Below are 21,551 nucleotides of genomic sequence, written 5' to 3' on the forward strand. Positions count from 1 at the left end.
CAAAGATCATGAATAGGAAAACATTCCGTTTCACCATTCAGACTGCACACCATTCTTTGGAAATATAATTTTAACATAGTACAATTTCATTTAAATTATAGAGATTACTGAATATAAAGCTTTCATTTTCCCTTCAGTATTCTAAACACAAATTTGTAATTTCCATAATGGAAAATGGTTTATCTTTCTTTGTTAATTGTAGAGCAGTAGGATAAAAATGGCGAAAGGGAAGTTAAAAGTTGTTTACCATCATATATAAATAGTGATTATAAGGGTTGATACTCTTATAGTTACTAGTAGACTTGCATGGAAATGTTTACAGGAGCAAGACATATAAAACAGCTACTGATTGTAATAGTTAGTGTCGTTGTTGGTAGGTAGAAATATTTACAAATTATAACTCTCGGAATACGGTGTTATTCCTGATGGACAATGATACAGTTTGGTTTTGATTCCATGAAAGACACAAAAACTTACGTAACCATTATATGAAAGGGTAGGTCAAAACGTGCTTAGGCTACTACGTATCGTATCTTGAAAAGAGAAAGATGTGTAAATTTTCATGACAAAAGTTTTCGTTTAGTTTTTGAGGTTATGTTGGGAACGTAACCACAGTAGTTTTGGTGGGTTTTTTTTTTTTACTTTTCAGTTTTCATTATAATTTTATGCAAAAATTGGATTTGATCGTGTGAGAAAACAGAATCAGTCCTGTGCATCCTAATTTCACATATGCGAAATTCATAAATAACTGTTGGTTTCCAAATTAATACTGGAGAACAAATGGAAGTACAGTGAGACAGTACATCGGCTATTCATCGACTTCAAGAAAACCAGTGATTCACATAGGAGGAAAGTAGTGTACAGTACCCATGAAAGTAGTTAGGCTGATTAAAATGTGTTTAAATGAAACTTATACTAAAGTCTGTGTAAGTAAACATTTATCTGATAATTTTCCTATCCAAAATGGTCTAAAACAAGGAGATGCTTTATCGGCACTACTTTTCTACTTTACTCTAGGATATGCCATTAGGAAGGTCCTGGAAAGTCAGGTGGGACTGAAATTAAATTGGACACATCAGGTGCTCATCTGTGCTGATTAAATGGCACATATGAGCTGCTGGTCTGTGCTGATGATGTGAATCTACTGGGAGATAACACAGATACCATAAAGAAAAATGCAGAAACTTTAACCTGTACAGAACAATTAAAAGAGAAAGAACAGGGATGTCCATCTTCTAAACCTCCATATGCTTTCTCAGATTAAACTGGTTTAACAGAAACATGCCTTAGTGCATAGAAATATTATCTTGTATACCATCAAGTGTCTGAAGTGTATGTGATGTGTCCAAGAGGTTGGCTATACTGGCACCTCAGGTGGTTGTCATTACCATATTCGTACAGATGGTGACAGTTGTAACTGAACCCTGGACCTTTCAAGCACTAGAATAGTACATTAACCACTACATCCATTGTGGGATTTTTCTCTTCAATATCACATCGGAGGTCCACCCAGCCTTGTGTTTGCTGTATTAGGAGCCAGTTGCTTGTTGCAGTGTTAATGTAACTGGAGTGTGAAGGTGGTTGATTAACTTCCTGTAGTGCTGAGCCTGAGATTATATGGAGATTTTTCCTTTACCCTGAAGATATAGGCGATACATTCCTCCGAAACGTCGGTTAACACCACATATACACGGTGTCAAATCCCAGAAGACTGCTTTTTTCATAGTCACCGCTGTGAAAACCTCAAATCTTACATATACGGAGATCTCTTTCCCTTCCGTTTATATGTCTTCATGGATTATCAACTAAGACTAATGTAATGTCTGTTGTAATTTCAATGAGAAGTCTCCTCATTTGTGATATACAAGTATAACTATCATACCATTAGCTCCTCATCTTTCTTCCATATTCCTCTAATGTCACAATTTATATATTCATCTTTACAGGACCTCCTTGATATATAGCTGTCTTTATTTCATTGTACTTTTTGGTCAAATTTAAATACAGTAAATGTGTTTTGCATGCTGCTGCCCTAGCAGGGCAACTTTTCAGACACCAGTGTTCAGCAGAAGCCTAATAATGAAAGTGACATGATAACAAACCATTAGGCACTGCTGTGCTCAAAACAGTTATGATATATGTAGTTTCCACTTCTTCATTAACTGTTTTTCAGGAAAAAAGTGCATGTGGTACAAGGGTAAATACAATGTGTAATAAGAAAGAGTGTTTCAGTGGTTGTTTGTTTTTTCAGTACTATGTGTATACAAGAATTGGGTCCATACAGAGGAGATATCCTACACTTATCATGATAAATCAGGAAGATTACGACACTTCAACGACATTGTACCTCACACCACGCACCAGTATGCAGCTGCGCAGGTGAATGAAATTTCACCTCCAGGTGATATCCACAGCTTTCAGGAGGTATGGAAGAAAATTAAAGAATTAGCAAAGAAAATGAAGGTGCTTGAGAAGAGAATTCCTCAAAGATATCCAGATGTAAAGTACCTGAATTACAGATCAAGAAAACGCATCCTTGTAAGTACAAAAATACTGCATATATGCAGCCAGTGCAACTGCACAGGATTGTAGAGAAGTCACCATACTTAATATACCATGTGGTGAGAGTCACTGTCCTTCGGATGGATCTGTATGCGCACTATTGTATTTATTTATTTATTTATTTATTCACTTCACATCCATGGATCATTATACATGACATAGGACAAGTCAAATTGAAAATACAGCCTCTTGCACCTCCATGTTCTGTCATGCTGAAGCATTTGTGGTGTAATGGTGGTGAATGCCTATTCCCCAGCTCTATGTAATTCATCACTGTTGTGATAGAGATATGCAGTCACTTGATAATGCCCTGCGAATAGTTGTCCACTGTTGTAAGATTGTGATGGCCAGAATAATTGTGTGGGAAACATTGGTGAACCATGATCAGTCCAAAATATCATGCACACTGCAGGTGCTCTGTTGTGCCTCAGCCACACATCTCCCACGAGTTCTCTGTCCCTAATCTGCGGTATTAACTACTCCAACATTTCTGCATAAGATGTGGCATTCACAGATCCATTAAAGAAATGGGACCAATCAATTCAATTCAATTCAATTCAATTTTATTTCATCCATGAATCATTATACATGATATGGGACAAGTCATAGATTAATATTATTACTAATACTAAATAGTAATAAGAATATAATAATACAGAAATATTATGCCAAATTATAATAAATGATAATAATAATAATAATAATATAGTAATACAGAGATAATAATATGACAGTATAATTAGTCTTGAAAACAGTTTATGTGGTCTTAAATCCTCCATATGTCCTATTGTACCTTTACTGGTGGTAATGCCTATGGAGATTTGATGGAATGAGGATTGGCAGGGGAAACCGAAGTACTCGGGGAAAACCTGCCCCAGCGCCACTTTGTCCATCACAAATTGTAGTTATACCAGCCCACAGCATCATATTTAGTGGGTTATTTTCCAACTGCAATGTGGAGTGCAGATTTCCCTTAGCCCAAGACACAACAATTCTGTCTTTGGTGTTGTTATAAATTGCACACTCATCGGTGAAAAGTACCTGCATGGCGTGTTGTGGCATCAGTTCATGTCAACGTCCAGGAGATCTGTGAATTTTGGGCAGCACACCTTCAAATTCAAGTCCTTCATGTGATCTGGCATTGTTGATCATGGCACATGAAAGCTCTGCTGATTATTTCCCCATTAGTTTCTGTGGGTAGTTATCAACCAAGGCAGAAACAGCTGCACATGTGGTCAGGATCATTTTCCTTTGTCCGTTCCACAGTCAATACTTGACACTTCCAAGGGCAAATGCACCTTCTGCCAGTCTAGCAATGTCACTTTCCTTGATGGCACTTTGTTAACTTGTTCATGGAATGCTGTCATCATTTGGACCACTGTTCGGCCTGTTTGTGGTCATGTGTGCACCCACACATTTGCTATTAACTGCTTTTCAACTGAATATTTATTTATTATCATTATCATACACCCTCAGTTACAGCACATTTAGGTTGGCTGTTTAAGCTATATGTTTTGACAACTACAATATCATCAGGGATATATTTTTTATGTTACAAATTAGCATAAAAATTATAATAGATAAAACAACTCTGTCCAGTGTGACTGTTGAAGTTTTTACTACTTCAGTTCTTAACACCCTTACCTGTTTCGGTCCCTATAGACCATCATCAGAGGGACATTGATACTCTTTGGAAACCGCTATTACAATGGGTGTTCTGAATGTTAAAATAAATATACATACAATGTTTGTAATGCACAATATATACAAAATCCAAAGTTTTCACAACTACAGCAGTTGTCGTATATAAAAGTTTTTTAAAACTTTTGTTATTTATTTTGTTTGTTGTTTGTAAAAATAACACAGCATGCCACGAATAAACACAGGATGATATCAAAGAACCTCCTTCTCAAGAAAGACAGGTGGCACAAGTTCGGCCCCCATCAAGAAAGGCAATAAGAGAAGGGACATGTACCTATTTGGTTTGTAAATTTTAACTTAAATAACGAAAGTTTTAAAAAACTTTAATATACCAAGACAACCGCTGTAATTGTGAAAACTTTGGATTTTGTATATATTGGACATTACAAACATTGTATGTTTATATATTTTAACATTCAGAACACTCATTGTAATAGTGGTTTCCAAAGAATATCGATGTCCCTCTGATGATGGTCTATAGGGACCGAAACATGTAAGGGTGTTAAGAATTGAAGTAGTAAAAACTTCAACAGTCACACTGGACGGTGTTGTTTTATCTTTTATAATATTGTTAGTGTGACAGACCAGAATGAAACAGATCAAATAACATAAAAATATATGGCCCTTATGATAATGTTGTAGACATTGAAACATGTCAGGTAAACAGCCAACCAAGACATGTTGTACAATTACTGACTTTTTGGACATTATCCATCATCCTGGTTTTTATTTAAAAACAACATTTCAGATACTGTATTTTGTCTCCATCCTCAGGTAAATGTCTACTTAAGTCAGTCTCAATTGATAGAGCTAGACCCTATCTCCGGACACCAGAACCAACACAAGACAGGATATATAAACCAAACACAACAAAACCATCAGTGGAAGTTAAAGACAAACATCAGAAAACTCCACACACATGAGGCTTTGCACCAGCTCTGAGAATTGAGCCAAACAGTAGGCTTGTATATCAGGATGGAGATAGAATCAAGTCTCCAAAACATTGATATTAAATGAAAAACAAGATGATGGATAATGTCCAAAAAGTCAATAACTGTATTCAGATTCTGCTGTCACAAACTTTGAGATCATATTTAAATGTGTTGTAATTGATGGTGTGTGATAAATGATAAATAACATTATGGATTACAGTGGTATGCATCCCAGCCTTGTAGTATACAATTGAATCTTTAACTATGCCCTGCAAGCAGGTGCAACTGACAACATTGTTGCCACACCACTTTCTAGTTCCACTGACACTGTTGCCACACCTCTCTATTTCACAATGTGCTATAGCATGCATAGTAAATTAATTAGAAGTATGGTGGCTTCTCAGCCACATTGTGTATTGCACAGCATAACCACTATTTTTAATTTTTCGAATGTACAAGTCATGGTTTCATGTACATTTTTAACCTTAGTGCACACTCATTACTTGTGCTATTTACTCAAATTATGGAGAATATTATTCTAGTGAAACTATTTGGCAATTTTCCAAAGCTAAGATTTAACATAATATCTTGTGTGGAAAACTGATTGACGTCTATTAGCAGAAATGACATTATGTGCTGTTTAAGAGCAGGGATCTTGCAGTTGATATAGCAGCAGGCTACAGGCTGGATGGCCAAGGGTCAGAATTCAAGTCCAGATGGGGGCAAGATTTTTCTCCCCTCCATATCATCAAGACCAGTTCTGGGGCCCACCGTTGGGTACAGAGAGCTCTTTTCCTGGGGGTAAGGTGGCAGGGGCTTGAAGCTGACCACTGTCCTCCAGCTAGTGCCAAAGCCAAGAATATGTGGATCTGTACATCCGCTCCCCTACACACATCTTCATGGCATAGTGTGGAATTAGTTGAGCACAGGGACAACTTTACCTTTTACCTGTCTCGGCTAGTTGTGTGTAAGAGACAGCAAAAATTGACTCAGATTGCAGTTTAAATTTCCATTCAGTTTAATTTGAATTGGAATGTTGAATGAGCATGTCTGTAAGAACAGAACATGTATATAAATATGACAGTCTTCTGGGATGTGAAGCCATGTAGTCTCACAGATAGGTACAGACTTGTCAGAGAATCTTGCTGCCTCTGTCATCAGGGTAGAAAAATTTACAGCAGGTTCCTCTGAAATGTTGGTACATATCTACTAGACTATGTGGTGTTGTATTCTAGAAAACCATAATCTTAATATTCACTGCAGGAAAAATCTCAGATTTTGTAAAAGACGTATGAAGGCTCATTCACACTACATAATGATGCTGACAGGAAGTGGCCCATCATCCGATGGACAAAATATTTCCACATGTGTTGTAATGAATATGATGCACATCACTGACATGATCCACCATCGACAGGCTTCAGCTGGTGAAGTTTAGAACATATTTTCATTTGCAGATGCCTGTCAGTCACAGAGAATGTTGTGTTAAGGTGCTGTAGAATACAGCTGATCTGATTCTGGTTTGATACATGCAGGTCACTGTGAATTCTGGAGGAAACTGCTGGTCCTCTAATGATTTGCCCCATGTCAGTGTCATTATGTATAGGATGATTTGCCTGGCTACCTATCTTTCTTCAGTCTTCCAGTATGTAACTGCATTATAGTTTTTATAAAGAGATAATAAATGCCCATATTGTGGCTGTCTGGGTTATGACACCATGTTGTAGCATACTACTAGCATTTTGAAGGAACTTACCGCCTCCATCTTCTGAATTCAGCCCTGAAGATGAAGGTAATATGTGCCCACCTGCTGCCAACACCTGTACGTTGTCATAACCCAGAAGGTATGATTTTTTACCACTATGAGAACCACAGATCTTGACGGATAATACAGTATTCCTTTCCCCACATCTGAAAAGTTGTTACTTTTCAGATTACAGGTGGCGCAGGATTTGTTGGCTCTCATCTTGTGGACAGACTGATGATGGCTGGTCATGAAGTCATAGTAGCAGATAACTTCTTTACTGGGCGCAAGCAGAATGTGGAGCATTGGATTGGACATGAGAACTTTGAATTGATTCATCACGATATTGTAAACCCTTTGTATATAGAAGTAGATGAGATCTACCACCTTGCTAGTCCAGCATCTCCTCCACATTACATGTACAATCCTGTTAAAACTATTAAAACCAACACAGTGGGCACAATAAATATGTTAGGTTAGTATGCAATTACATTATAATTGCTGATTTAGAGAAGTATAATGTTCATTTCCTTGCATAATGTTCTGCCTCTCTTTTTAGAAAGGAAATATAAAGAGTGTCATTCTTTACCAAATAATTTCATCCCACTAACTTTGTCAAGTGCTGTTTGTTTCTTGTCAATGATTGCACAAGAACTCGTTTCAGTTTTCTCACTTTGACTGTAGTACAAACTAACATATGTGCACTTTTTGCTCAATGATCCTGTCACTGGATCAGCAGCTATCCATGCAGATCAGGCAGAAACTGTTTTCATTGTGATGGTTCTTACTCCTCTTCCAGAAGTAGGCCTGTCAAGGTAGGTTGGTTCTCATCCTGATGGGGGCATGCAAGTGTCCCTTTCCCACATTTTCACCTTCCATTTTCTTACATCTGTCCAATTCTGTAACCAAATCTTCCTTTGTCCTCACTGGCTCCAAACCCCATACAGTTATCTGTAGCTGTTCCACCAGCAGGGATCTTTCCTATCTCCGTGGTGCTTTCCCATGATTTCTGTGTGACTTCCAACTTGTGTGTCTGTACGGGGAATGTAGGCAAGAATAGAAATCTACTTTTGAATGCACATCATGGATTTCTATGGCACAAGTCCTCTCTAGACCATTCATGGGAACCCCATTTCTGATGGCTCTGTGTTAAATGTGAAAGTGCACTCGCTGTCCTAGAGATCCTAAGTAGCAGGTCTTGGGTGGAGATCAGGCAGTGATGCTTTGACTTTACCATGCCCTGATCCACTTGGAGGCAGCTATTGCAGTCTTATGTATGGCTCTGCCATGAAGTTTAAGCTGTCTATTGCTTATCAGCTGGACTGAGAGTCTGTAGGTAGAATCTGGATAACTCTCTCTCTCCTTAAGGAGGATTTTTCGCCTGTGTTTGCATGTAGCAAGCTGGCAACTCAAATTCATCAACCATCATAATTATATGGCAGTTTTTATCACTGATGCTTCAGCTAAACAATCACCAATAATCTGGCCTCTTTCAAAATCAGACAAGTCTCCCATTTTCTGATTCTTTCATCCAGACTGTCTCTCAACACAATCACTAATGCACTGACACAAGCACAACAGAATGGTAACAAATGAAAGACCATTCACTGTTGCCAACTGAAGTTCATTTTTTTTGTAGCCAACACAAATACCATTCCTCAGTTTCTTAGTGTTTCCATTATTTTATCCACCCCATGTAGTTTGGTAGATGGTACTGTCTGCCAGACTACATAATATGGTGTCATGTTGCAGAAATCTTAGAAATTTTGGAGATATTTTTTGGTTTCAGGTGTGTATAACTGCCATTCTGTTAGTTATCCATTTTATCCATTCAGTGTACAAAATGGAATCATAATAAGGAGATTGCACGTATGTGTTCACTAGTTTCATCTCCAGAACTGTTTGATGGATTTCATTAAAATCTGGTATAGGGCCATGGGGTTTATCAAAATTAAATTGTGCATACCAGTTAATTATATCCCATGATATGTGTAAAGCCCAAATCAGAGTTTACTAAATGTTTTGCAAAGCAGCATATTATTAAAAAAAGATTGTATCTGACATAAAAATATAGATCTCTTTCTCGTACAGTTTTAGATTTCATTATTTGTACAATCTTTATTTGAAACATTTTTTGATATGCTGAATACTTGCACCAAATACAATGTGAAACAATTTTGTATTCATTACAGCAACAGATTTTTGTCTGCAATAAATGGACATTTAAGACCAGTGGCATATGCATGGTAGCAAATAATGCATTTGTTATATTGAACATGATTATTGGGCACAGAGTATTCATTACTAACATGTCTGCAGGTTTGGCCAAGCGTGTGGGAGCAAAGGTGCTGATTGCCAGCACCTCAGAAGTGTATGGAGATCCTGAGGTACATCCACAGCCTGAGAGTTACTGGGGTCATGTTAATCCCATAGGTAGGAGATCAGTAACATACAGTGTGCTTTACTTTGAAACAAAAATAATAATATGGATCGTCTGTGCGCATATAAAGTGATACCATTTATGAGACCTGGGTAATGGTTAAATTAAAATATTAAGCTTTACTGTCAGGGATTATTGGTTTAAAACCCATGGCTGGCAGCCAGATTTTAATTTGGGGGCAGGACTTAAATGTTATGGATGTTGGTATTGAAGAAATATATTGTGTATATCCTAGGAACTAGAACTGCTGAATATTTTAGTAACAACTGCTTGAAAGGTAATGAATTGCTGAATTCTGTAGTCCTCCTTTTATATTGGTATAAAATTGTTGTTCCCAGTAATATTTACAGACTCCTGAAATGAAACAAAATATTTTGTAAATGAATCCAAATATACAGAACTCACATTTCTGGAAGTAAATCCCTGCCCACATTGTGACAGAACTCTTGAGTGTAGTCCATTGAAAGTCAATTGACACTTCAGAGGAAAATGTCGCCTCCATCTTCACTGTCAAACAATAAGCCAAGCAAGAAAGTAGTGTGAAAACATTGGCAGGTAGAGGTGGAGGTGACATGTTTCTCTGAAATGTCAGTTGACTTTCAGCAGAATACACAATGTTATATTCCAGAAGATAGAGAACTCTTCATAACCACTGCTGTGAGAACCTCAAATCCTACATCTTGAGTTAAAAGTTTACAGCTGTATGGTAAATATGAAAACACAAATAATCACCAAGGCAGATTATATAATCAAAATGCGTGTGTTTGACAGCTGTTCTTCCTCTTCACCAAGCAGTCACAACACTACTTGTCCGTCCTGCAGCAGGACAATTATCAGTGTGTTGACAGTCAAGGCAGGGCATTTGACTGGCCACTGAGTGGGATCAATTGAAGATGAAGTTCTCTTGGACTGATTTCCAACAATTTTGAACCAGTGTCAGATGGAAGTTTTGAAGGTCTATTTTACTACCACAGGATGGTAAAGTGATGTAGCCATTAAGTATCTTAAATACTTTCTTAGTGAGATATTTCACCAACATATGTGCAGCTGTCAATGTATCTGTTTCACTTGCCACTTTCCCAAGTATGCGCTCATAAATTAGTCAGGCTTGTTGCAAAGTTTACAGATCATTATACCAATGTGTCTACATTTCTTAGGAATGTCTTGCTTGAAAACTTACTTACTCATGGAGCTGAGCCCTTCTGGAGGAGCCACCAATTCTGCAGCTACTCAGGAATTTCCCAGCATATTATGGAACCTGAAGGTTCATTACCGTGTTCACAAGAGCCCTCCACTGGTCCCTATCCTGAGCCAGATCAATCCAATCCATACCATCCCATCCTATCTCTCTAAGATTCATTTTAATATTGTCCACCCATCTACACCTTGGTCTTCCCAGTGGTCTCTTTCCTTCTGGCTTTCTTACCAATATCCTATATGCATTCCTCATCTCCCCCATTCGTGGTACATGCCCTGCCCACCTCATCCTCCTTGACTTGATCATTCTAATTATACTTGGAGAAGATTACAAATTATGAAGCTCATTATGCAGCTTTCTCCAACCTCCTGTCACTTCGTCTCTCTTTCGTCGAAATATTCTCCTCAAACACCCTCAATCTGTGTTCCTCCCTTAATGTCAGAGACCAAGTTTCACACCCATACAGAACCACAGGCAAAATTATAGTTTTGTATATTCAAATTTTTATGTTTTTTGACAGCAGATGAGAAGACAAAAGGTTCTGGACTGAATGGTAGCAAGCATTACCCGAGTTCAATCTCCTCTTAATTTCCTCCTGAATCAGGTTTCGATGTGTTATTGCTGTTCCCAAATATCTGAACTGTGCCATATTTTCAAAACATCTGTTTCCTATCTTTGTGTCATGATTTTGCCCTGCATTTTGGTGACAAGACAACAACATATACTTAGTTTTCTCTGTGTTTACTTCTAGACCAACCTCTTTACTTGCGTCAATTAAAGTTTGTGTGTTTTTCTTTATGGTATCTATATTATCACCCAGTAGATTCACATCATCGGCATAGGCCAACAGCTGAAGTGTCCCATTTAATTTCAGTCCCACCTGGTTTCCCTGGACCTTCCTAATGGCATATTCTAAAGCAAAGTTGAAAAAGAGTGGCGATAAAGCATCCTTGTTTTAGACCATTCTGTATAGGAAATTTATCAGACAAATGTTTACTTACACGGCCTTTACTATACGTTTCATTTAAACACATTTTAATCAACCTAACTAGTTTCATGGGTATCCCAAACCCTATCAGAATATTGTACAATATTTCCCTCCTAACTGAATTGTAGGCTTTCTTGAAGTCTATGAATAGCTGATGTACTGTCTCATCGTACTCCCATTTTTTTCCAATATCTGACAAGTACAAAAGTTCTGATCTGTAGATGATCTGTTACATCGAAACCCACACTGATGATCCCCAATAATTTCATCTATATATGGACTTAACCTTGAGAGAAGAATATTGGATAAAATTTTGTATGAAGTTGATAGCAGTGATATCCCTCGATAATTACTACAGTCATTTTTATCACCCTTCTTGTGAACTGGTACAATAATAGACTCCTTCCACTGATCAGGCAATTTTTCCTTATGCCAAATAGAAATAATTAGATTGTGGATCTTAGAACGTAACATTTCACTTCCTGCTTGAATAAGTTCTGCCAGAATTTGATCACTACCTGGCGATTTATACCGTTTAAATTTTGCAATAGCACTTTCAGCCTCAAAAGGGCTAGGATCAGGTACTAACGGCTCAGCTGTATGGATTTCTGTCTGCCTGACATCACTGACCATATGTACATTCAATAACTGAGAGAAGTAGTTCCTCCACCTATTCAAAATGTTATGGGAATCTGCAAGCAGATCACCAGTCTCATCCTTCACTAAGTTACTACTAGGCTGGTAACCGCTCCTAAAGTCGTTTATTCCTCTATACAGATCTCTTATGTTCTTGTTCTTACTGTTCATTGCAAGCTCATCAATTTTGTCTTTCAGATAGTCCCTCTTTTTGTTCCTGAAATGCCTGCTGGTTTCATGTCTTATATGGTTCAGATTATCCCCATTTAACTTGCTTGGATCCTGTAACCATTGCAATTTGGCCTGCTTTCTTTGATCTAATAATTCTGAGCATACTTCATCAAACTATGGCTTATGCTTCTTTGGTTCATAATAACCTAGACTCTCTTTGGCAGACATTTTTATCTTCTCTCTAATAGTTTCCCAAGCTTTATTAACCTCAGTATTGCTTGAAAACAGCTGTCTAAAACATAGTGCAGGCTTTATTTGTTTATGTTTATCAACGAAAGATCTTACATTACAGGCTGTCACAGTTCTTGTCAGCCTTGTCTAGTTGATTCATTGTTCTTTATGTACAAATATTAATGTATTGTCACGTGTTAGAATGACTGTTGGTGGGGTTTTATATTGGATATTGGATTTATTGACCACTTTAACACACAACTTTAAATAAGACTTAATTATAGCACTATCACTGATCTCCACACTTTCCAAGTAACTGTTACACACACACATTCTAGTGTTCTGAGTCTGTTACTAGGCGTTTCCTGATAATGGCTTCTAATGTGGAGATTCTTCAGCTTCTGCACTCATCTACTCTGAGTGGCAGCTCCCTTCCAACTGGGTACTCTTGCAACTGAATTTTCTCTTCACAGACTAACTGACCAAGCCCTAACCTTGTCCCTTGCTTATAACATCTCAGCACGGACCACATATAAAACACCATTACTCTGTCGCATATGTATCTGTTGCAGTGGGAACGTGTTCACTAAGCCGTTCCATAGCAGTGGCCATCTGTTCTTGGTCATTAAGACATTATTCCATTGTTTGTTTACCGGTCATTGCCTAGAAACGAATGTTATTTCAGAGCCGTTTGCTAGCAGCGGCTGTTTCTCTGGCTCCACAGGTCTTGCTTTGAGCAAATATACACCAATGTTGTCATATGTTAGTGAATCAACACAGGGATTGGATTGATGATTGAGTTTATTGCACACTTATGACTCATCACTGCAAGTAACTGTAAAAGTTTCACTAATCTACACACTCTACAGATCACTGCTGCAAACACTAAGCCTTCTGTGTCTTAGCTAGTCATTGCTTGGTAGCAGCATCTAACAATGCAACTCCAAACTGGTAATCACCAACCCCAGCCTCCAACTTCCGACTGCACACTTCTGACTCACAATTGTCCTGTTGGCTCTCGTTATGTGACCTCAGCACCAGTGAAACAGAGAGCACAGTTTCCCAGAATTCCTCTACTGTTGAGTGACATGTTAAGCAGGCTGCTGCATAGTAATGGCCTGGCTGTTCTTGATGCAGGAGTGTGGTTTGGTTGCCATGGAAACATTTTTGCTGGCCACTGCCAAGCAATGGACGGCTTTTCTGGCACAGTATGGAGGAGTCAGTCAATAGAATCATGTTACTGTGATGTGTCATGCTGCTGTAAAATGGGATATAGAAATGTTCAGGGGTAGACCCGTAATCTTTCAGTGTGTCTGTGACATTTCCCATTTGCATTATTATAGCCAGAAATATGTGCATATTCTGTAAAGTCACATCAGGAAGCCATGGGCACCTGTCATTTGTGTTGATTTTGACCAAACATCTGTTGTACTCATGGTATTTATTAGTCTTTATTGCCAACAGTTTGGTCACATGAGATGCCTCTTATATGTTGAGTTTACTGAGACCTCCAGTGAAAGGTTGGATACCACCAGAATTCCAAGGATGTTGTGGATTTAACCAAATTTTGTTACAGCTTCTGCTCACAGTAATGTTATCACCCAATGCTACTATATCTTCATTAAACTCACTTTCACTGTGTGATAAGATTGCTTCATTGCAGTCATACTACAAAATGACCTGTTGAGTGTCTTTTTTAGACATAAGAATTTGTGCCATTATGGCAAAAACTCTGTTGAGATTAACACAAGGATGGTTCAAGGTTGACCTGGACTTTATATTTTTACAAGAAGTCTGTACATGCCAGAACTGTCAAACTCTTATTTTCAAAATATTCTTCCTTTACACTAGCACATTTTTTCCATCTGTCAGGCAAGCTAGTGGTGCCAGCAGCATTCACTTCAGAACGCCATGTTTATGTTCATCATCAGTTTGAAATTCCTGTCCTAGATGCATTGTTGGTCCGACACAGGAGGCTAAGACAGGGCAGTAAGAAAGATGGGTCACAATTTCTCGGCCCATTGTTGCCACTGTCACCTTTGTAAAATTTGTCATGTGTGGACAAACATCGTCATGTAGTAGGATGATGATCTTTGACAGTTTCCCAAGTGTCTTCGTCTGAATTGCTTGGTGCACATCTTCGTAAAGTAGGTTACTGTAATGCTACTCATTAATTGTAACACCATGAGGAAGAAAACGTGAATCACTCCTGAATTCCATAACACACTTGCCCTGATCTTGTCAGCTGTGAGCCATAACTTGAACTTCTTTGCAGCTTTCAGAAAAATTATTGTACCAATAATAGACACTTGCATGTGACAAGGCTTCTTCCCTACACTGCGCTTTTAAACTGTGAAGAATTTCTGCTGGTTTCACTTTCTCTTTCACCAGGCATTTAATGGTACAGCACTGTTCTGCACTAGGAGTGATAAGGTCTTATGCTGTCTTGTACTAGCTGTAATGCACAGAAGCAAGGCGCATGGTCACCTGCCAGGCAGTGAGTGTAGTGTTACCAGCAGCTGGTCATAAGAAAGTTGTGTTCTCCTAGTGCCCACATCTTCAGGAGAAGAAAAAAGTCCAGGTTAACCTTGAACATCCTGCATGCAAGCCTTTCCCTCTTGCTGAGGCAGTTCAGCATTCAATGGTGGACCACACCCCATCATTTCCTTTGGGTACCAAGTGGGTACATATCTTGCAAGGTCACCATAGGTCTTCATAGTCACCACTGTGAAAACTTTCACCCCAGCATCTTAATTCTGGTTGAGCATCCATTACTTTTGTTGAATTAGATGCAGAACTTGTAATGTGTTAAGTAGTTGACAATCAGCATGAGAGAGAGAGAGAGAGAGAAAAGTAGACTTGCTGGGTAGATCAGCTTGTGGGGAGACAAATGGACTTCTTGATGTGGTGGATCAGGATAAAGTTCCTGTCCCTTCCCATTTGCAAGAGATGTCATGCATTAATACTGTGGGAAATTGCATGTCTCATGTCATTCTGTGTGAGAAATGTTTTGGTACAGACTTGACAAAGAAATTGAAGCCATTCAAAGAGACAAGATCCACACATAGCACAATATCAGCTTATTTTGTGAAGAAGTAATATATTACTAATTCTTTGCAGAAATTTTCATACTTTTTGTCATATAATTTTAACTTTTATCATGATGCTGTATGATTTTAGTTTCGGGTGAATGATCCTCTTTTCCAGTGTTCTTTCACTATAAGGTCTCCATGCATCAAGTTACCATCTCAGCAATATCTGTGCTGTGAAAGTGTCCAGCTGCTCAGTAATTCACTTCCATTATTTGCTGAGCATTGCATCTAAATGTTAAGATTTTTTGCATTTCCCTCAATTTACAATATTTTTCATCATTCCCCAGGAGAGTGTAACTAAGGGGTGCTGCTGTAGTTAGCCCACTTCTGAGCAAAGAAATTGTAAATCATTTGTAGACGATTACTTGCAGAGTGATGTAATTACAGGGTAGCACACAGTAGTGTAGTTGGTAGGGGCAGTATGCTACAAGCCAGAAGGTCACAGGTTTAATTCACAATGAGATTACTGGATTTTTAATTGACCTAATCCTTCCAGCTGCATTTTTGGCTCTGGGGTCGACTCAGCGTGTAACAGAAATGAGAACCACAGATCTTCCTGGGGGTAAAAGGCAGCCAGCATGTAAGGTTGACAACCTCACTGCCACCTGTGATCCAATTGTATAAAAAATGTGGGAGCCTTGACATTTCAACCCTGTGGGCCTCCATGGCCTGTTACAGGGATAGCTTTACCTTCAGAAGCTAATTACAATTAAATTGCTTCCACAAGTGTTGTGTTACCATGACAAATGACCCCAATTTTGTTAAATGTTTGAATGGTGTGCTTTCCAATATTTTTAATATTTTAATACCTGGTGATGTGTGTGATAAACAGTTTTTCAGCTATGATGACAATCTTCTGGGATGTGACATGTATTCTGTTATGCTACGTATCTTTAAATTCCTTACAGTGTCACCCTGCATTATTAAGAAAATACCTTCATCGCTGAAATAAATAATATATTTAATACAAATGTAATATTGAAGTTACATGCGTTGTATGTTTTCAGGTCCAAGAGCTTGCTATGATGAGGGCAAACGTGTAGCAGAGACTTTAAGTTATGCTTATGCTAAACAAGAAAAAGTTGATGTTAGAGTAGCAAGAATTTTTAACACATTTGGTCCAAGAATGCATATGGATGATGGTCGCGTTGTATCAAACTTCATATTACAAGCTCTGAAGAATGAACCAATTACAGTAAGAACATATTTTATATTTTTTTCCCATGTGTAACCACCACACCACAAAACTGGTGAGAGAGTATCTAGTATTAACACACTTGTACACTTCTTAAGAACTCTTGCTGTCTCTGTTTTTACGTAGTTTACTTGCTTGTATTCGTAACTTGAGACAGCTGCATAGAAGTGATTGATTTACTTGTTCATTACAGATATATGGTCATGGAAAGCAGACTCGATCTTTTCAGTACGTTTCTGATCTTGTGGATGGGCTGATTGCACTTATGGCTTCCAATTATACTCTTCCTGTCAATTTAGGGAATCCTACTGAGTACACAATTGAAGGTAAGTTATACATTTCCAGCTACATTCATCACTGATCATGGAATCATACTGTAGCTTGTAGAGCCATTGCTATGCGAAACTGCTGGGCAGATATACCAGGGCCGTTTCTGGCAGCGGCTTGATAAACATGTTCCTGCAGTAACAGATAGGAATGTAACCATGGTGTTTTCAAATCAAAACACATCTATAGAAGAGCTGTGTTTTCTGTGTGATCCATGCTGAGATGTTATAAGCAAGGGACAAGGTTAGAGCTTAGTCAGTACTGTATGGGAGTCTGTGAAGAAGACTTGAGCCCAGAGGCAGAGGAATAGCCATTGTTGGACGTGTTACCAGAAAGCGCCTAGTAACAGACTGAGAACTCTAGACTGTGCGCTCTAGTCCTCAACGTCAACTGAGAAAGAGTAACCATCTCATCTTTTCAGAATTCGCATCAATGATAAAACGACTGGTTGGGAGACCGAGTACAATCAAGCAAGTGGCAGCTGTCGAGGATGATCCTCAGAGAAGAAAGCCTGACATTTCCCGAGCAAAGAAATATCTTGGCTGGGAGCCTAAGGTATGTCTATTTATCATTTTATATTTAAAGTAACAATGTCACTGGTAACTTAAGATTTTGATGGTGGTTGGACCCATTTATTAAGACTGTTCTCTTGAAATTCATCCTTTCCCAGTTTATAAAACCACTTGAAAATTGGCTGTGTTTCCGTTAAACCATTCTTTCAGGGCAGCTGTGCCATCCCTAGGATGGGACAGGTAGGCCAGTCACACAGGGGCCCCATGCATTAACATTACAAAATAAGCAATATTTCTTTCGCACTATCATAGGTTAGGGGTTAGAAAAATCTTACATTCTTTGAATTCTAGCTGCTAAGCCAATTTGTGAATTGAAATCTGCCAGTCCAACTCTTAAAGATGTCTTCATTACTGTCAACTTTGAAAACCACATTCACAGCTTGCACTGTGACTGCCTCTGCAGTTAAATTGAAATAAGGAAATGTGATTAATGCTTTTTGTTTTGAATTACTTACAAATTGTTTTATTTTTTGTTCTTGTGAGCAGCCACCTGCTCACGCTGGTTCCTCGCTCGTGGATTTTTCTACCCTTAAGATTGGATGCAATATGTTCCTCTCAAACATCAGGTCACACAAGATCTACATGGCGCTACATCCCTGAAGATGGTATTCTTCATGTATTTTTTTGTTTTCACTGTCTTAGGTTCCATTCCAGTCATTATAACTGATAAATATCCTAAAAGTATCAGGAGATCAGTATAGCCACCACAGATCTCTTCTTTATGTATTTTTCTCTGTTCACATTAGTTATTTTTATCTTTGATACTAGGTGCCTCTGATGGATGGGCTCCAGAAGACTGTACATTACTTTGAAGAAGAACTGCAGAGGGCTACACATGACCAGCGAAATTTCTACAGACCAGAAGAAAGGACGGTGTCTTCTCTACAAGATTTAAAGTAGAGACTCAACCTTGTGTTGAAACCTCTTGTGTTCATGTGCAGTATATGGGTTATAATATTGCCGTGTGTATGTGTGTGAATATAGACTGAGTTTGGATCGGTGAGTGGATTTATTGACCACTTATAAACATGTCTCAGAACTACAAATAATTACAGCACCACTGCTGATCTCCACAATTCACAAATCACCACAGCACCTGCTAAGCCTTCTTCCAGCCTGCCATATCTTTACCAGCTGTTCCCTGGCAACAGCTTCTTACATTGGAGACTCTTCAGCTTCACACGCTCAGGTCCTGTCTTCACAGCCTCCCATGCAGAACTTAACTGCCTAATAACTTGCTTATAACATTTCAGTGTTGGCTTCCACCTTGGCTGTTATATGTTCTATCAGACGTCCCATCATCTGTGCTGTCATTTGTTCAGTTTCCATAGTATGGTGATATAACAATCAAGATCCACTGTAGTTTCCAGTCCAACTATTTCTGACACCAGTTGTCACATGTGTGTGACTATAGATGAGGTTTGGATTGGTGGATGAATTTATTGACCACTTATACACATGACTTGGAACTACGATTACACTACCACCACTAATCTCCACATTTCACATATCACCACAGTACCCACTAAGACTTTTTCCAGCCTGCTATGTCTCCTCAGACCATTCCCTGGCAACGACCTCGTAACAGTGGAGATTCCTCAGCTTCATGCGCATTCAGGTTCTAACTTCACAGCCTCCCCTGCAGAACTCACTAACAACTGAATTTGTCCCTTGCTTGTAACATCTCAGCACGGACCACACAGAAACACCGCATTTCCAACGGTAACTTTATTGTTGCATGCTTATTCATTGCCGCAGGAACATGTTTACTGAGCCATTACCCTGAAACAGTTGCTGTTACAGAGTCACCGCTTGGCATATGCCAAAATATGAAATACATCTGTCATGAAGAATCAATGATCTCTAAGTGACCTTCTGGTATTGTAATTTATTTCATACAAACAAAGGTATCTGTTCCTTGTCAATATCACAGCATGTGGTACCTGAAGCTATGAAGAAGGAACAGTACTGCTGCTCCAGTTTAAATAAGATTATACGACGGTAAGTCAATAAGTAAGTTACAAATGGATATAGAACTGAAACAAAAAAAAAAGAGTACTGGTTTGAAAAATGCTTTTATTTCTCAACATAATCTCCCTGTACATTGAGGCACTTGTCCCATCGTTTCACAAGGCCCTGAAAACCAGCAGCATAAAATTCTTTGGGCTGCTGTCGGAACCAGGCGTGTTCACACGGCATGGCCTACCTCATAATGCATGACAGGTTAGGCTTTCACAAAGTCTGTGCATGATGGGTGGCATGCATGCTGACCCCACAACGCAAAATGCAAAGAATAGGTCTGGCATTACAACATCTCAGTCGCTACCACAATGAAGGACAGGACATGCTAGCCTGAATAGTCACAAGTGATGAGTCTTGGGTTCACCATTACCAGCCTGAGACAAAGCATGCATCAGTGCAGTGGAAACATCCTGCGTCGCCTGCCAAAAAAAAGTTTAAGGTGACACCATCCTCCAGGAAAGTGATGCTCACAGTCTTCTGGGATCATGAAGGCATACTGCTCACCACATTCCAGCCTCAAGGACAAACCGTAAATGCCGACTCCTACTGTGACATCCTCAGGAAATTTTGTAAGGCCATTCAACAGAAGCATGCAACCTGTCATGAATTATGAGGTAGGCCATGCCGTGTGAACACGCCTGGTTCCGACAGCAGCCCAAAGAATTTTATGCTGCTGGTTTTCAGCCGATTGTGAAACGATGGGACAAGTGCCTCAATGTGCAGGGAGATTATGTTGAGAAATAAAAGCATTTTTGAAATCAGTACTCTTATTTGTTTAAGTTCTATATCCATTTGTAACTTACTTATTGACTTACCTACATATGTGACTGAGGAGTGAGATAGCATCCAAAAACTGTACTGCACTTACACACTGCTGTAACAGCTGTGGCTACCGTGTATATTGGCAAAATTATGGAGTACATTTCATTATATCTTCTGGTGTTTTTTGTCAGGCCCACGATAGGAAACAGGAAGCTGGGAAGAGCCTATGTTCAAACAATGTCTCAGCGGAAAGGGGAGGCTTAAAATGCTGCAGATGAAGGAATGTCAGTTTACATTATAGTCAAGCAATTTTCATGTCTTGTGTTTTCTTTCTGAGTTTTATTAAGAGAGAGTGAGGGGAAAGAAAGAGAGCAGTGTTTTACAGACTTTCTTCTTGTGAAACCCCCTATTTATATGAAGAAATACTGAGTTTGCATAAAAATGTGATTCCTACTTTACTTGAGTGAGGCTAGCAGGAACAGTTATGTGCAGTTTATTGTAGGATTCTTATCTCTTGATGTTTGGTGAGAAAAAATACAGTTTCCAGTCTGTTGTCGCATGGACTTGTGTAGAAGCAACAGTCTTAAGAAACTGATATTGGAACAGACTGAGTAGGAATATAACTGAATTATTTTGTAAGAATAAGTGATTAAACTATGAACTGAACCTTTATAAGCAATGTTTTCCTTAACTTTTTTGGCAGTAGGAAATTTGCCTATGTCATAATAATCAAAAACAGTTCTGCATAAGACATCATTTTGGAAGTTGTCTAGGTTTGTCACTTTTTGGGATGCTGATGTATTTTCTGGGTGACAGACCTTCTTGGTACTCTCTTCTTTCCCCTTCTTTGCCTCCTTGGTTATGTGCAGAACAGTCAACTTGCTTACACAAGACACTTTGGCTGTGAGGTCCTGGAATTTAGCATAGTGCAGTTTGCATCATTTTTATTCAGACACATATAAGGGGTGAACAAAATAA

At 38.7% G+C, this 21,551-nt stretch overlaps 1 protein-coding gene across 1 annotated transcript; it reads left to right on the top strand.

Moving 5' to 3' along the window:
* The first annotated feature begins 193 nt into the window (after window positions 1-193).
* LOC111875329 (UDP-glucuronic acid decarboxylase 1) lies at window positions 194-18,787 on the top strand. The gene is made up of 8 exons (XM_023871481.2): window positions 194-373; window positions 2,252-2,538; window positions 7,129-7,414; window positions 9,259-9,372; window positions 16,703-16,890; window positions 17,084-17,216; window positions 17,639-17,772; window positions 18,558-18,787. Exons 1-8 carry the CDS (start codon window positions 307-309, stop codon window positions 18,687-18,689), a joined length of 1,341 nt encoding a protein of 446 aa, XP_023727249.1. The 5' UTR covers window positions 194-306; the 3' UTR covers window positions 18,690-18,787.
* Window positions 18,788-21,551: the final 2,764 nt, after the last annotated feature.

The sequence above is a fragment of the Cryptotermes secundus genome, unplaced genomic scaffold (assembly GCF_002891405.2).
Source record: "Cryptotermes secundus unplaced genomic scaffold, Csec_1.0 scaffold1789, whole genome shotgun sequence".
Taxonomy (NCBI): Eukaryota; Metazoa; Arthropoda; class Insecta; order Blattodea; family Kalotermitidae; genus Cryptotermes; species Cryptotermes secundus.

Coding starts and splice junctions, on each gene's coding strand:
- LOC111875329 (XM_023871481.2), top strand. CDS start 307: ATGGAAATGTTTACAGGAGCAAGACATATAAAACAGCTACTGATTGTA. Junction 2,539..7,128: donor GATCAAGAAAACGCATCCTT/GTAAGTACAAAA, acceptor GTTACTTTTCAG/ATTACAGGTGGCGCAGGATT. Junction 16,891..17,083: donor TGAAGAATGAACCAATTACA/GTAAGAACATAT, acceptor TGTTCATTACAG/ATATATGGTCATGGAAAGCA.